The sequence below is a fragment of the Tursiops truncatus genome, chromosome 15 (assembly GCF_011762595.2).
Source record: "Tursiops truncatus isolate mTurTru1 chromosome 15, mTurTru1.mat.Y, whole genome shotgun sequence".
In the NCBI taxonomy this organism is placed as follows: domain Eukaryota; kingdom Metazoa; phylum Chordata; class Mammalia; order Artiodactyla; family Delphinidae; genus Tursiops; species Tursiops truncatus.
In genome coordinates, this window is record NC_047048.1 from 29,061,629 (window position 1) to 29,077,750 (window position 16,122).

General features: G+C 51.0%; 1 protein-coding gene across 7 annotated transcripts in view; it reads right to left on the minus strand.

The window, feature by feature from the left end:
• The window catches only part of CLEC16A (C-type lectin domain containing 16A), a 209,475-nt gene that overhangs the window by 97,967 nt on the left and 95,386 nt on the right, over positions 1 to 16,122 (minus strand). For all 7 annotated transcript variants that reach the window (XR_012326118.1, XM_033840754.2, XM_073792306.1 and 4 more), the window contains exons 17-18: positions 14,724 to 14,852; positions 6,331 to 6,451 (exon numbers count right to left, since the gene is read on the minus strand). Coding sequence is in view for 6 of the 7 variants with exons in the window: in XM_033840754.2 (XP_033696645.1) it covers positions 6,331 to 6,451; positions 14,724 to 14,852 (250 nt within the window). In the remaining variant the exon portion in view is untranslated. The remainder of the gene's footprint in view (positions 1 to 6,330; positions 6,452 to 14,723; positions 14,853 to 16,122) is intronic.

Below are 16,122 nucleotides of genomic sequence, written 5' to 3' on the forward strand. Positions count from 1 at the left end.
GAACCACAATGCCATCAACATCCCCAAGAAAGGTAATACTGATCTCGATTACGTTATCCAATCGCAATCTATGTGCAAATTTTCCCAATTTCACAAAAAAAGCCCTCTAAAGCCACTTTGTTTTTATTCCTCAATCCAAGATCCAATCTCAGGCGACAGTTGTCATGTCTCTTCCATTTCAGTAATCTAGAACAGTACCTGGCCCTCTCCATTCCGTTTGCTCTTCCCTGACACTCCCATTTGTGAAACGTTGTCTAAATGTCCCGCATTCTGGGTTTGTCTTCAGAATCTTTATTATTTATGCTCTTTTCTCATTTTTGCCAAGATGAGGCACATGACAGTGACTGGGCCATCAGCAAAATAAGGCAACATAGAGGATTTTGCAGAACTGACAGGACCACAAAACTAGCCTTGGCCTTGCAAGAGAAGCAAATCAACGAGCTCACATTTTCACGGACTTACAATCAAACCACATAACTTGCTTAGGGAGCTTCACAATACTCCTGCTGGAAACGACTCTTTAGGCATTCAGATGAGTACAGCCAGAGATGTCCACTTTGTCTAAAAGCTCTCGCCTGCAAGGGCGTTAGGACGAAGCACACAGAGTGCTGGAAACTGGGGAAACAGGGAATATATAACATTCACATTCACATTCGTTAACAAGAGGATAATAAAGAGAGTGGGGCTTGGTCCAGAATTCAAACGTAGATGGAGCATTTGGAGTACGATTGCCACATGTGGGCGTCGTGGGCCTTGTACGTGCCCATAGCTGTGCTTGTTCTGGGGCACGAGCGGTCTGCAGGCGGCGGGGGGGGGTGGGGGGTGGACACAGCCAGAGCAGAGGCCCATGGTGGGAACATGCCTGGTGTGTCTGAAGAACAGCAAAGACGCAGAGAGAGCCAGGTGGTATCGGGTGATGCCCAGCCTCATAGGCCCCTGTAAACATCTCTCCTCTTCGTCAGAGTGGGATGGAGGCCACTTTGAGCAAAGGAAGGACTTGATCTGACTTAACGTGTTAAGAGGATGACACTGCACACAGTGTCAAGAATAAACTGTAGGGGACCAGGCAGAAGCCAGTGACCGGTTAAGAGGCTGCTGCCAACAGTGCAGGTGAGAGATGATGGCAAGCCAGGCACTAAGGGGTCGAGCTGGGAGAGACGGTCAGATCCCGGATATATCTGGAGGGAAGCGCGACCTAGGTGTGCTGACCAACAGGAAGTTGAGTTTGAGAGAAGGAGGGGAGACAAGGAAGAGCCCCAGGTGTTTGCCCCCAGGATGGAGCGGCCTGCTCCCACGTGGCAGGGGGGAAGACTGCGTCCCCACGCCTCATTCCCCACTGCCACTGGCCCTATCACAACCTCTTAACTGGCCTCCCTATGACTGTGCCAGGCGCACCACATACCCTGACTCACTGACTCCTCCCAACAGCTCTGATTTACATGCGACGAAACTGAAGTGCCAAGAGATTAAGTTACTCGTTGAAGGTCATACGATGGCAGGTGGCAAGGGGCCGAGCTGGGATTTCTCCCAGCACAGCGTAGCTCCCAAGCCCACACTCATAACCACTAGGTTACATGGCCTCTCCAGACCCTCGACATGGCTCATAGGCCTCTGCTGGCACCGTCTGACCCAGCAGTTCCGGTTCTAGAAGTGAACATTCAGGATGGCTGTCCCCGTGGACACCCTTTGATGGCTTCCCACTGCACTGGAGTTGAGATCCTGCTCATCGCAGCCGCTCTCTCCCCTGCTCCTTTCCTGCCAGCCGCATGGGCCTCCTCCAGGATTCTGGGAGGCCGTAGCAAGCTCACGCTCGCCTTCGCCTCCCACTCTGACATCTTCTCGAACTCCCAGGCCTCATCTCTGCATTTTCTCATGCAATCTGCTGGTCCCTCCTTGCCTGTGCCTCTCCAGAGAGGCTTCCCTCGCCAGCCTGTGAGCCCTCTTCTCCTAGTTATTCTCTAGCCCTGGACCCTGTTCATCACCTCCACAGAGCCACCTCAGTCAACCTGTGATTGTGCCTTTAGTATTTACTTCCTCACCTATTTATGGTCCCTTCCCCTTGCCCCCAACTGTAAGCACCACAGAGCAAGTCTGACTTCAGTTCACTATGACATCCTAGATCCCAGCACTGTGCCTGGCATGCAGCAGGTGCTCAGTAAGCTGAATTAATGGATGGGTTTCGCTGAATGGATTTAAAGAACCAGAATACAAGGTTAGGTGCGTGCCGCAAATGGCATGGTTACAACTATGTGAATGTCAAGTGCCCACATGGATGCTTCCTGAGGATGCCTGGTGGCTGCCTGGCATCTCTTTTTGGGTGTTTGGGTAAGGGGGGACTTTCCCATACTGTCACTGCCCATGTTGTCTGGACGCAGGCAGACGGGCAGGAACCTGGCTTCTCCTCTGCTTGTCCTCAGAACACTACTGGGCTGTCGGTCAGTAGGCCCGGCGGTGACTGTGCAGGAGTGCCCCGCCCTCCTGGATGCCTGGATGCAGTACAGCGCCCTTCATCTGGGCCCACGCAGCCAGAGCCATCTTTCTTACCCCCCAAAACGGCGTCATCATACAAGTGATGAACTGATTTAAATATTTCAAGATGTGCTCCTCAAAGCAGAAAATGCCAACCCCTCAGCATCCCGCAGCATGAGTTCTATCTCGTTGATTCAGCAGCTGCTGAGGGGACGCCAGCTCTCATTCACCGAGCACCTGCTACGTGCCAAGCTGGGCGCCCTGTGCTTCACGAACGTGATCTCTTTTGATCTTCAACAGCCCTCCTCACAAGGTCTTTTAGAACCATTTTAAAGGCAAGGCCACTGAGCCTCACGAGCATTAAGACCCTGAGGAAGGTCACAAAGCTGCTTGCTTCCCACTACAGCAGGGGCCGCAAAACCAAACGTCAATGGGGCCAGGTGGTTGGAACACAGGAGAGCGCGCCCCGTCTCCGGGCTCTACCCAGAGGAGCGTCGGGGCTGGGGAAGCTCACCATCTGCAACGGTGGCAACCAATTCAATCAAGGAGAGAAACCCAAACTCCTTAACTGTTAGAGAGAAGTATTTACAGACGCAGTAACATGATGTCTTCCCTTTGCTTTAACACGCTGGGGGCGGCGGGGAGCAGGGGTGGTTAAAAGAGAAACGGAAGAGCCAAGGAAATGAGGCTTAGCACAAGGCACAAACTTCTGAAGCTGAAGCCTGCGTGTACAGAGACTCTATGTTCCCTCTAAAATCGAATTGACTTCGCCTAGTCAAGTCTACTCTAGTCTTCCCTTCCCCTCCCCCTTCCCTCCCTCCCTCCCTCGCCTTCCCCTCCTTCCTTTATGGCTGCCAGTCCTGACCTCCTCCCCACACCACACTTTTTTCCAGTGAAAACGAAACAGGCTTTCAGCACAGTTCACATTTTTTCCGAAGGGGTGATGGCCTCTTTGATGCTCTTCTTTGGAAGCCACCTTGACAGAGCTCACCTGCCATACCTGGCCCCCCAGCTGGCTGCTGGACATGTGGGATGGCTCCTGAGTGCTCTTATGCTGTGGTTTCTTATCAAAGTGTGACAAGTTTAGCAAATACAGTTAAAGTCTCTTCCTGCTGCAGAGCTGGCATTCCTTTAAGCAGACCCTATCACCTTAGATAAAAGTTGACCAACCCCCAAACACTTCTCCCTGAGTCAGCTTCCTCAAGCTTCAGGGAGACAAAACACGGCCTCATAAGAAGCAAGCCCAGCCTCCAACATTCAGCAACTATGAATGCCTTCACCTACATTAGGAGGTTTCCTACCTTTAGTATACACAGGAAGGCATTTTGTGAAGTGCAAAGCATGTTAATTTTTCCCCAATGGAAGGTGAGAAGCTCCAGCATTTAAGAATAAACACCGAAAAGAAAAGTCAACACATGCGTATCTTACTCTAGTACCATATGCTCATAAAATCCATAATTCATAGTATTTTCTGGACGGCACCCTCTTTAGCAAAGACATAATTTGCAATCAGGTTGGGTAAAGACAGACAGCCATTACTTTCTTTTTTGTTTGTTTATTTGTTTTTGCGGTACGCGGGCCTCTCACTGTTGTGGCCTCTCCTGTTGTGGAGCACAGGCTCCAGACGCGCAGGCTCAGCGGTCATGGCTCACGGGCCTAGCCGCTCCGCGGCATGTGGGATCTTCCAGGACCGGGGCACGAACCCGTGTCCCCTGCATCGGCAGGCGGACTCTCAACCACTGCGCCACCAGGGAAGCCCCAGCCATTGCTTTCTTAATGGCCAACTACCCAAAAAGGCTCAGTTAAGTGATCTCAACTAGCAATCTAATCAATTAAAATTGATAAGTGAAATACTTTTAACCTTTGTTTCAGCAGGCCATTCCTAGCGGGAGGAGGGAGGGAATATGAATTCCCAGCATAAAATTTAATTCCATTTCAGGGATGCAAACATTCTTGCTGCCTTGATGGAGTGGCCCCCTTTAAAGCACACTGTTTCTCTCTCTTTCCTTGAATCCAATCAGAGAAAGATGGGTTTATGGGTCTCTCCAGCCAATTCCATCAATTTAAACCTTTACAGAAACCCCTGTGACCATTTCTCAAGGGGGAAAAGGGCCAAAGAAGATGGGCATAGAGCACAGAGGGGACGTAGCTTCCTTGTTCTTCTGAGAGAGAAGGAAAAAAGAGCAGAAACCAAGAGGAGGCAAGAAAAAGGAGTCGGACAATCAGGTAAAACCCATAATAATCATTTACCGAGAACCTTCCGTGTGTCAGGCAGCGTGCCCTGCTCTTCACAGGCACCACCGCATTCGATTATTGGGTAATACTCCGGTCTCCTGAGCATATGCGAGGCACTATGCTCGGTCATATTCTATTTCATATTACAGTTCACTCAAGTCTCAAAACAGCCCCGTAATGTAAGGAAGATCATCCTGATTTTACAGGTGAGGAAACAGAAGCTGTGGTGGTTTCAATCATTTGGTCGAGGGAATACAGAGCAGGGCAGGGGTACCTGGCTCAAAAGCCAGCCCTCGATGGTCTATATCATAATCGCTGGTCACACAACTGAATGAGTTTTGTTAAAACTCATTCAGTTGTACACTAAAACTTGATGAATTTTACAGGATGTAAACTATATTTCAATAACGCTGATTTAAAACAAGGGCCCTCTCATCACTGTACACTACAGAGTGGCCATCTGCTGCTCCTGCCTCTCCAGCTCCCATCTCTTCTTTGTGATTTTCCTTTGAGGGTCCCCTCCTTCCTCATCCCCAGGTGATGGGGTTCAAAAGGAACAGGTCCCACCTCCCAGCACCACAGCTGAGCATGTGACCTTGGCCTAGCCAACTTCTAAAAAGTTATAGGGAAAGAGAAGCTCTGTTTTTGTCAGCGCTGCTTAGCCAGTTCAGCAGATCTTGGCCATCTTGTCACTACTCGGTGAGAGCCCTCTGGAGGATGAAGCCAGAACAAAGGAAAGCAGAGCTGAGAGATGGAGGGTGGCAGCTTCCTGATGACACTGCTTGAGTCCCTAGATCTAGCCATGCCTGAAGGCAGAACTACTTCTGGTTTGACAGTGGTTATCAGCGAATTCCCCTTTCTTTTTCCTTAAGCTAGTCTAAGTTGGGTTTTCTATCTCTTATAACCAAAGAGTCCTAAAATATCATAATGTCTTTAAGAAACAAAAAACTATCTTGCCCGTCAGTGTGCACGTGCCCCACAGCAAACAGAGGAAAAAGAGAGTTATATGAATATGAGAAGGGTTACGGGAACATGACCAGGCTTTGTACCCACTGTCTCCTTTAAATCTCAGCCTCACACTGCAGGGTAGAGCACTGAGGCACTGCGTGGTTAAATAAGAAGCCCAGGCTTGCAGGCTAAGCACATGGTTCTCTGGCTTCCAAAGCCATCATCTTTACCTAAATGCTGGTGATTTGCATTTTTGAAAGTTTTCTTTGTTTTAGCAGCAGAATCCTTTAGAATCCTCATTAAAATCATACAGACAACCTTTAATACACAAAACCAATCAGACTGGTGCTGCTATGACTATACGGAGGGTAGGGACCCTGGAGCTGTGCCCACCCCCGCTTGAGACCCCAATCACTGTGCACAGATCTTTCAGCAAAACCCCCGCACAGCGCCCACTGGTCTCCAGAAAGCAGGGCCCACAGACTGACTTCAAGGTGCCCAGAATCTAGGGCCCTTTCTTCGAAAGTTTCGTGTGACAAGCACACTCTGTTAGCTCATGGTCACGAATCAATCCCAGTACAACATGCAGGTCGCACATGACCCTCCGAGCGACGCGTGAGCCAGCTTGGTGGTGCCCCCCCCCCCCACCCCCGCCGTGACTTGGGGTGACCAACTCACTCAGATCAAGGACGTCATCCGTTTTGATCAGGTCTTCCTCCCGCGTCAGCGGCAGCTGGGTCTCGGGCTGCCCTCGCAGTTGCAGTGACAGGGAACGGAGCATGAAGAACACCCGGATGGCCTGGACCAACAGTTCGGAGAGCAGAGAAGATGGAAACTGAAGTGAGATGCTCCGTATGGAGAAATCACACAGTGACTCTTGATTTACAACAAACAAAATAAAGCCCCCCCTCTCAGTATCATGGTTCTGGTGCTTTCAGAGCCAAGATAAAAAACAATCAAGGATGCACCCTGTTTTCAATTATCCACAGGTTCAGGTTTGGGCCACTTCACCTCACTGAGCACCTGTCACTTGCCAAGACCTTTCCTCTAGTGTCATGTGACCTTCATGGCACCCCTGCTCAGCAGGCAGCCCCGCTTCGCAGATGAGGCACTGAGACCCAAGGAGGCCAAGTGACCTGCCCCCTGCTCACATCTACGGAGGGCAAGAACCAGGCCTCTTCCAACTAAACCAGCACAGAATTTGGAAATCCAAATCATGAGTGTTTCAAGGACCCACCTACTGGATGTGGGGGTGAGGGAGACAGAAGGTGAGATGCTGGTGGGGTTCAGGGATGGCCAGACCCGGCAGCCCTTCACCCAGGAGCCTTGGCCCCTTGGCCTTACAACAGGGGCTGTGCCACTGACAGGGCAGAGGATCTGCCACCTGGCAAGTGTGCAGTGATGTCAGTGCCCCGAGAGCCCCTCAGACTTCCCCAGCCAGCTTTCTGGGGACAGAGGTGGCCCCCATCAGCACAGGGATTCCTGGCCCATTGAGGAGTCTTGGCAGACTCCAGTGTGAGCAGGCATTTCCAGGGAGCAGAAACAAAGCAGAATCCCAGGCCTTGGAAGCCAGACAAGTTTGTGCAGAAAGCAGCCTTCACCCTGGGGTTAGCCTGCTCTGGAGGTACCCTCTGCTTGAGTCCTAGATTGGGGCTGACTTGCCCACCAACAAGAGGCCAGGAGGGGGAGGGGCAGCCACAGGGGAGGTGGTCTCTGGGCCACTTTCCCTGACTCGTAGCTGGTGGGCCTGCCCGAGGCAAACGGCTCCTGAGTCAGACATACAGGTCCGCGTTGGACTCTCAGCTCCACCACGCTGGGCAAGGCCCCTGACCCCCACGAGCTTCCATTCCCTCCTGCGTGAAATGGGGGTGGGAGTCTCTACCGCACGGGGCTGCTGGGAGATTCTGAGATGACCCTGGCGGGGCAGCAGCCAGCACGGGGTCCGTAAAGGGGCAGCCACCCCTTACTCCCGCCACTCAACATCTGGGCACAGGGAGGCGACGGGGACAAACCACTGTCGCCACTGGTGAGCCATGCAGCCGCTTTTGGGTCCTCTTGTTTCCAAGTTCTGAGGCTGTAGGCCTGGGTCACTGAGACGGGAGGCTGCCCTTTATAAGACAAGGTGCCTCCCAAAGCAAGAGGCGGGGGGACAGATGACTGCTCGCAAAGAGCCAGGCTTGCACTGGCTCCCGATGACCCAGACAACCAGGGTGCCCGTGGGCACCTCTAAACCCTAATCCTGCCTTGGCCCAGAACTGGCAGGAGACCTTGGGCCAATTACTTAATTTCCTAATGCAGAAAACTGGAAGAACAGTCCTATCTCCTGGACCTATTGTGAGGTCAGGTATCCCCTGTCAACCAGAAGCACTAGAGAAAAGATAAGCTTTTATATGATAATGATGGTGGTGGTGGTGGCATTGATCAGATTGTTTTTAATGTTTTAAAGTGCAGTCTTCATAAAGACATCTGTAATAATCAGAAGAAAAAGAGTTGTAGTTTCACTATAAACCCAGCAACACAGGTTTTCTATATTAAGCACCAATTGCGTGCCAGGCACCATAGGCACCTTACTGCAATGTAAAGATTTTAAGCAGGAAGGAATGGAGCTGAGAGGGGCAGGGTGATCAAGTTCACACTTGAGAGAAGTGAGGTGGGGACTGAAACCAGGAATGTTTGATACTTGTGTCACTTAGGCATATACACAAGGGAATTCAAACCCAGCCCAAGTGCAGAAAGCCCAAGATGTGGGTGGTCACTTAAACTACTTGGCTGCTTGAGCTCTCAAGTAAGGAGTCCTGACCTCAGAGATGAGGGGAAATAAAACAGGAAACAGAAATAAAACAGAAGAAGGGTTTTTCTGTGTCAAAAACCCATTCCTCTCAGAGTTCTGAAGGCAAAGAAATCAAGCAGGACCAAAGCTGGGGGATGAGAAAGGAGAAACGTGTGTGGCTTTCTACAGCCCGATCACTCTGAAAACCAGAAACCTTCCAACATTAAAGGAGCCTGGAATTTGGCTCCTAAGGTAGACCTTTTTGATAAAACATCTGCTTTTGCTCTTCAAGTAACAAAATGGAAGATATTTCCAGGAATACAAAATAATAACAATAATAAAATAATTAAAAATATAAAACAAAATAAACACGCCCAATAATACTTTTCCTGTGTCCTGCCCCAACTCCTAAGAGAAGGAAGAGCATGTGAGAGGCCCACACACATGAATGTGAGGGCATGTTCCCACAGGGCCAAGTACTCCACTTGGGCGAAAGCGGGGCTCCCATGGGCGTCTATGGGGTTTGGCAGGCATGGTGACCAGCCCCACAACTCCGAGAATCCACAAAAGAAAGGTGAGATACCAGGATAAGGGTCATCAGGTCATCCCACTGCCCTCTAAAACAATAACCGCTCCCTCTGTTTACCCATGGCCTGCCAGGTACAGGTGAGGATTGTACTGTGTCACTTCGTTCGAGTCTTTTAACAACCCTGCATGGTTCCCATTTTATAGACAGGAAACCAAAGCCTACAGACGTTAGGTAGCCTGCCCAAGGTGATTCAACTAATAACCAGACTCCAAAGTCTGTGTTCTTCCAACCACATGCCTTTGCCTTCATAAGACTGAAGGATTAGGGCCCAGGCTTTTATTGAGTGTTTTTCTTGACTTTGCTAAATAAATGTGCAAGTTTAAAAGTATTACTGAAAAGGAAAAAGGCATCCTTCTTCTTTGAGATGCTATCATAGAACGATACAAAGACTGATTCTGGAAGAAGAGATTAGATTTGGAAAGGCGTGACGGCTGACCAAGCTCAAATATAAAGAAGAGACTTTTCCGGTTTGCTTCCATGCAGCTGGGAGTAAGCCCTGGCAAGGAAAGCCCCATGAGTGGGGTGGGGGATGGCTTCCGAGTCAGACAGAGCTTGGTTCATACTGGAGTCAGGCGAGTCACGTGGATCCCCCGAGCCTGGGCTGGAGCTCTGCAAATGGAGTGTCCACCACCCCGATCACAGGGTGGGAGACAGTGGAGGGGACACCTTGAGCCCTGGAGCAACGCTTGGTCCGAGCCCTGGAGCAACGCTTGGTCCGAGCCCTCTCTCCCGCTGCCCTTGCCGGGTGCACAAGCTGATGAGTTCAGGCGACAGTCACTCAAGTTAGGAGCCCACCGAGGCCGTGGAAGTCAGTCATTCTTAAAAGAGTGCTGAAGCAGTTGAAAGTGGGCACAGCCCTTTGGGAAAGCAATTTGGCAACATGTAGCGTCACACAACAAAATATTCATACCCTTTGAACCAGAAATTCCACTTCTGGGAACTTATCCTAAAGAAATAAGCCAAAAGAAAGGAAACACTGTATTTGTGAAGCTGCTCATTACAGTTTAGTTGAAAATAATGTAATACTGGGAGCAACCAAAATGTCCACCAGCAGGAAAATGCCTGAGTAAATTATGGCAAAAGTCACCAGATGAACGTTTTATGCAGCAGTAAGAAATTAGGCTTATTAAAACTGTATCACAGTATGAAAAACTTCTTGCTCTACAATGGAGAGAGAAAAGCAGCAAGGATGAATGCAAGTCCATGGGTCCATACCCACGCAACCATGAAAAGATGTGTTTGCAAACAAAAATGGGAGAAGACACACAAAATGTACTGTTTGTTTAGGGTGATGAAATCACAGGAAATTCTTTCCCCCTACCTTTGAAACTTCATGAGATGTTATTGTATTTTCTTTAATGTGTAATATACATCCAAAGAGTAAAAGAAAAATAGCCTATTTCCTCAATGTCAATAGCGATAAACACAAAAACTGTTTGTGGTTTTACGAGGGAACAGGGACACAGAACGTACGGAGGGACAAATAAAACTTCATGCAAGTATCTTTATTTCATGATGGCTTCCATGGTTACTCCATAAAGATGGCTACCTAGTGTAAAAGAGATAGCTAGTGGGAAGCAGCCGCATAGCACAGGGAGATCAGCTCGGTGCTTTGTGACCACCTACAGGGGTGGGATAGGGAGGGTGGGAGGGAGGCGCAAGAGGGAGGAGATATGGTGATATATGTATATGTATAGCTGATTCACTTTGTTATACAGAAAAAACTAACACACCATTGCAAAGCAAATATACTCCAATAAAGATGTTAAAAAAAAAAAAAAAAGATGGCTAGTGGCTTAAATTCAGTTTTGGGTATTTACCAGAAAGTCCTCTCCCTAACTCTCTTTTCTCTAGCATTAAGCTTCAGTAGGTTTAGATCATTAAAAGACTCTGTTTCTTTCCCACTCAAGATGCTAGAATGCTCTACCACTCTTCAGGCACCTCACAGCTGCTCTCTCCCATTTACTCTGGGCAAGACCTGACAGGCAGGATACATGAGGAACCTGAGGCTCAGGGAGGTTAAGTAACTTGCTCAAGGTCACACAGCTAAAGTTGGGATTGAACCTTGGTTGGTCTGTGAGCCTGTGTTCTTTCTTAACTGCTTCTCTCAACTGCCCTTCCATGTGGGGTGGGTCCAGCTCAAGTCCAAGGTTCTGCATGCATGTCCTCATCAGATGCCAGTAGTTCCTGTGACCTCATTTCAACATGAATCTCCCTTCTTAGCTGGGATGGCTCAGTGGCACTCTTGCTATTTTGGTCTTATTTTGTATTATTTGTTTTCTCTCTATTCTTGCATCTAGCACAGTGCCTAGAAAATGCTTGATAAATATGTCGAATGATAGGATAAATGGTGTAACTTGCAAAAGGCAAGAGGGAAAACATGACTTTATTGCCAGATGTCTCCCCGCGGTCTGCAAGGCTCTGACCCTCCTCTCCTAACCCCTTCCCTCACTCCGCTCCAGTCACCCTGCTCCCTGGACATGCCTTACTCTTCTGCATCTCGCAGCCTTTGCACTTACTGCTCCCTCTGTCTGGAAAGTGCCTCCTTTACATCTTTGCCTGGCTGGCTCCTTCTCACTCTCTAGGTCTCTGCTCAGATGTCACCTTGGCCGAGCAGCTTCCCCTGATCACTCTCTCCAAAGCGGTGTCCCCTCTTTCCTTCATAGCCCTCACTGCAGCCTGGTATCACACTTGTTCATAAACTTTGCCTCTCTCCATGCGATGAGAGGCCCCGAGTAGGGCCGCATGCCCTACTCACTCCTGCACCCTCAGGAGTCCAGCGGCTCTTTGACGAACGTACGAAGGAATGATTTACCAGTAAGGGTGGTTTGAACTACTTTGACAAGTCCTTAAGGAAAATAAAGGGTGGGATTTCTGAAAAGGGTCAGCCTCCTAAAAGTTAGAAAAGCCTATACTCGGCAGAAGGAAAAAAGAAAGGGAAGGAAAACCTTTGAATCCAACAGGACGAAATGGAATGTTCTCTGGATACAAGCAAAGAACATGAAACAAACCACATAAGCCCTCAATTGCTTGCTAAACCATACACTTCCTTTAGCTCAAATTCAAAGCACACTGCTGTGTTCTGATGCTTGAAATGGGCCGAGGAGCTAAGCTTCTGGAGGATTCCAGACAGCTGCCTTGCATCAGGAACTGGACTGGGGCGAAGGGTCAAAATTCCCCTTCAGAAATGGATCCTGGAAGTCACAAACGGAAGCTTCTCTCAGGTGGATGGCTCTGCTTTGAGATGGCCAGCCCCCTTTTATCTCATCCTGCCACCTTCTCCCTGGCTCTATACCCACGGATGCTGGGACTTGAGAGTTGCTTTTATAAACTCACCGGACACAAGCGACCCCAGGGAAGCCCAGACGTCCCAGGGGCTCTGCCTGTGCTTCAGTTAGCAGCCCATCTGGGGCAAGGGAGGCGTGCAGCACAGTCCTGGGAACTTGCACTAAGAGAGATGTGAGGGCAAGGGAGGAAGAACCCCAGCCTCAGGCACCTACTGGCCTTTGTGTTTTTGCCTTACTGCTGAGTCCTCCTGAGGACGCTGGCAGGGCAGGCACTGCTGCTTTCTGGGTGAGGAGACAGTGGCTCAGAAGGGAGCAGGAACCCCAAAGCCCAAGCAACCTTCCCTCTGCCATACGCCTCACCCCTAAATTTCTCCTGTGGATCAAAATCGTTTGCCCCAAGCCAGCAGGACATGATGCCAGGAACCAGCCAACAAGGCCAAGGTCCTCGCTGGGCTCCAAGGCCTCTGGGAACTGCCTCCTTCAGCTCCTCCCAGCCCCATCACTTCCCACGTAGCCTCCCTCACGGTGGGCTCCGGCCACAGTCCCCTCTTTGTCGGAGGTGATGGAATGTGCCACGTCTTTCTGGGCCTTTGCCTCCCCTAGCTGCCCAGCCCTTCCCCACAGTCTCGGCTCAAGGACCAGCCCTCTGTGCTGCTCCACCTCCTTCCCCGGGTAGGATTAGGGACCTGACCCCATGTTCCTTTAGAAACGGCCTTGGCCCATGGAATGGCACTGCCTCTTCCCACCTCGCCCTCTAGACTCTGATTCCTTGAGGAGTGGGGCTAATAAACACAATGAAGGCGGCAGTGGCAGGCAGCGGGTCAGAATGGCCACGCTGCCTAGGTTGCATTCTGGCTCTGCTACTTATTAGCTGGGGGACCTTGAGCAAATCACTTGACCTCTTCGTGCCTCAGTTTATCCCTCTGCAAGATGGGGATAATACTAGCGCCAACCTTCTAGAGTGGTTGTAGAATTACGTGAGGAAATTCATATAAAGAACTGATATGAATGATCTGCTTTATCACACAGGCTATGAGCTCATGTGACTGTTAAGGAAACCTGACGGACTGTGGACTGAAAAGAAGGCAGGATGCAACCCAGAGCAGCAGCTCTCAACGTTCACAATCTTCTGGACCTTCTGGCTCAGGGTCCAAGGAGGACCTGGGGACGGGGTCCTCTCTGGCCTGGGGATACAACAGCTTGACTGGGTGTGTTGCCATTACCCTGCTTGGGAGCATCTCCTAGGCCAACCAAAGGTTAAGGGTGAGCGTGTCCACTCCATGAAGGAGTGCAGACATGACATGCATTTGTCAGAACCAATCCCCCCGTAAAGGCCGGTGCCAAGGATGCCCAGTGCAAACACTGCCGCCCGCAAACAATCACGTGCCCGGCCATGGGGCCCACAGCCCTGGCTGGGAGCACAAGGAAGGAAGGTGTCACTGGCCCGGAGAGAGGGTGGGTCCTGCGGTGAGGGCTGTGGGTTTGGTCAGACAGCAGGGAAGGTGGATTGACTGCAGACACGGGTCCAACTTCCTCTGTGACCCACCCCCACCCGGCCAGGCATCTGAGGCAAAATCACCAGCAGGAAGGCCATGGAATCCTCTTGCTTTAGGCAGATCCAGCAAGTTAATCCCGCTCCTCAAAATCTAAAGGTTAAAACACTTCTGCCACTCTGGTTACACTTGGATTAACTCAGAGGAAGATGCGGCCTGATAACGGGAGCCGAGTGCAATGAATTCCTCTAATTTATCCACTAACCGCCACATCTCCAGGGAACGATTTTCTAGGAAAAGGTTATGGTGCTTTCTAAGAAAGAAACTGATCTTACCAGGGAGATAAAATACCCTGAACAGCCCTGGGAGATTGCTTCAGAAAAAAAGTGCTGATAACGGAAGCACACACTGCAGCTGGGTTCTGAGAACTAATCTCTTCACACACCTCTCCTGCAGGCCAGCAAGAATCACAATTGCATTTGCATGTGCCTCGTCCCCAAGATCCCTCAGATACCTTAACACCACCATCTCTGGGGGACCCGGCCTCACGGGGCTGCTTTCATAGCAGCCTCACCTGCACTATGTCGACTGCTCACCCCCCATGCTCCTTCGCAGAAGCCTGGCCCCGCTTCCTCTTTCAGAGCTCTGGGGTTGGGGCCAGCTCCGCGCCAGCGAAGGCAGCCTGCCTGCCACCAACACCGACATCCGGCATCTGTGGCCAGATACGATGGAATTTCAATCTCTGCTTTAACAAAGGGCAGCGCGCCTGGGGAAGTTAGGCCTGGTGGCGGGGTGCGAGGGAGGAGCTCTGGCTCTCCTGAAGGCGTGTTGGAAGGCAGGTCTGGATGTGGTCGGGAACCCTCCGCCCCCCGCTCCGGAGGTGCTCCTGGAGGGCAGCAGCCCAGGAGAGGCTGAGTAGAGCGCCCACTCACCCGCCGGGTCTTCTCCACGTCACCACACGGCAGCCGCTTCACAAAGTCAATGCCCGTCAGCGGCGTGCCCGTGGGGGGCAGCAGGATGGAGGCATCCATCATGAGATATTCCACATTCATGGGCTTCATCTAGAAGACAGACATCGAAGGGAAGCTCACTGAAGGGAGGAAGGCGCTGGGGCAGGTGACACTGGCCTCTCACCTCCATCGGCACATATTAAAGAGCACATCAACTGAGATTCAGACTGAGTGAAGCCTCGAGGCAGCCAGATGTGAGAGACGTGCCTTGTTGTTTTTGAAGTTGCAGATGTCCCCTCATCTGCAGTGACAGCTCAGACACTCTGGAGAAGCTGCCTCCCTGCTGTGGAAAGCTCTTCTTTCTCACCCTCTTGTTCCCCTCGCCGCAGCAGGGAGAGGGGCCTCAGTAAGGAGGCCAGCCCTTTACGGTGGTCCCTTTAGGGTGGTCTGCCCTGTGTGCGGAAGCCTGACTGCTGCCCGCCTCCTTCGCTGGCACTTCCAATACGATGACAGCAGATGTAGCGACGTGGCCCCCGTTTAAGGGGACCTGACTGCGGGCCAGGCAGAGAACTAGCGGCTTTGCGCGTAGGCCCTGTCCAAGCCTCCCAACAACCCCAGCAGGGAGGCTGCCGAACTTACCGAGAAAACGGAGGCTTGGGGAAGCCGAAGAATGGATGTGGGCGCACTCAGCCGGCTGGCGGCAGAACCATGGCACGGACCCAGGCCTGCCCTTCTCCAGACCCACTATGATTTCCACAACACAACCCGCATTTCCCCTTCCTTCCTTGTCCCCCTGGCTTCTTACCTGGGGTAACAGAACCAAGTCACTTATTAAGCACCTACTTCTCGCCAGGCCCCTGCAGAGCTCACCTCCTACTGGGCGGGTGCTGGGGCTGTCCCATACTACAGAGGGGATCGCTGAGCTCGGAGGGAGGGTGCGTGCCCACAGCCACTGGGCCAGAGGGGCAGAGCTGTCTGCCTCCTTCCACACCGCCTCCAGGAAGCCTTCTCCGATTACCAAGACACATGCTAACATCACCTCCCCTCCTGGAACTTTGTTGCGTCAGTACTGACCCCTTAATTGCACGTGTTGTTGGACATTGACACTTCATTTACCTGGCATCATAAAGGAATGACATTTCACAAAGGTAAATATTCTATAGAATTAATTTTACTCCTTTAAGCATCATGAGCTTTTTCTGGACTCTTTTAGAAAGTGGGCTTCAATCATATCACACTTTTTTCCCTCCTGTAACATAAAGCTGACTAAACAAGGCAGAGCTGTGGAGAGGGTCCGGCCGTCCAGAGACCTGGTGAACAGGGAGCCCCTTCGCACGTGCTGCCTACCTTCTTATTTTGGACCCGTGAAGCCTTCCTCCAA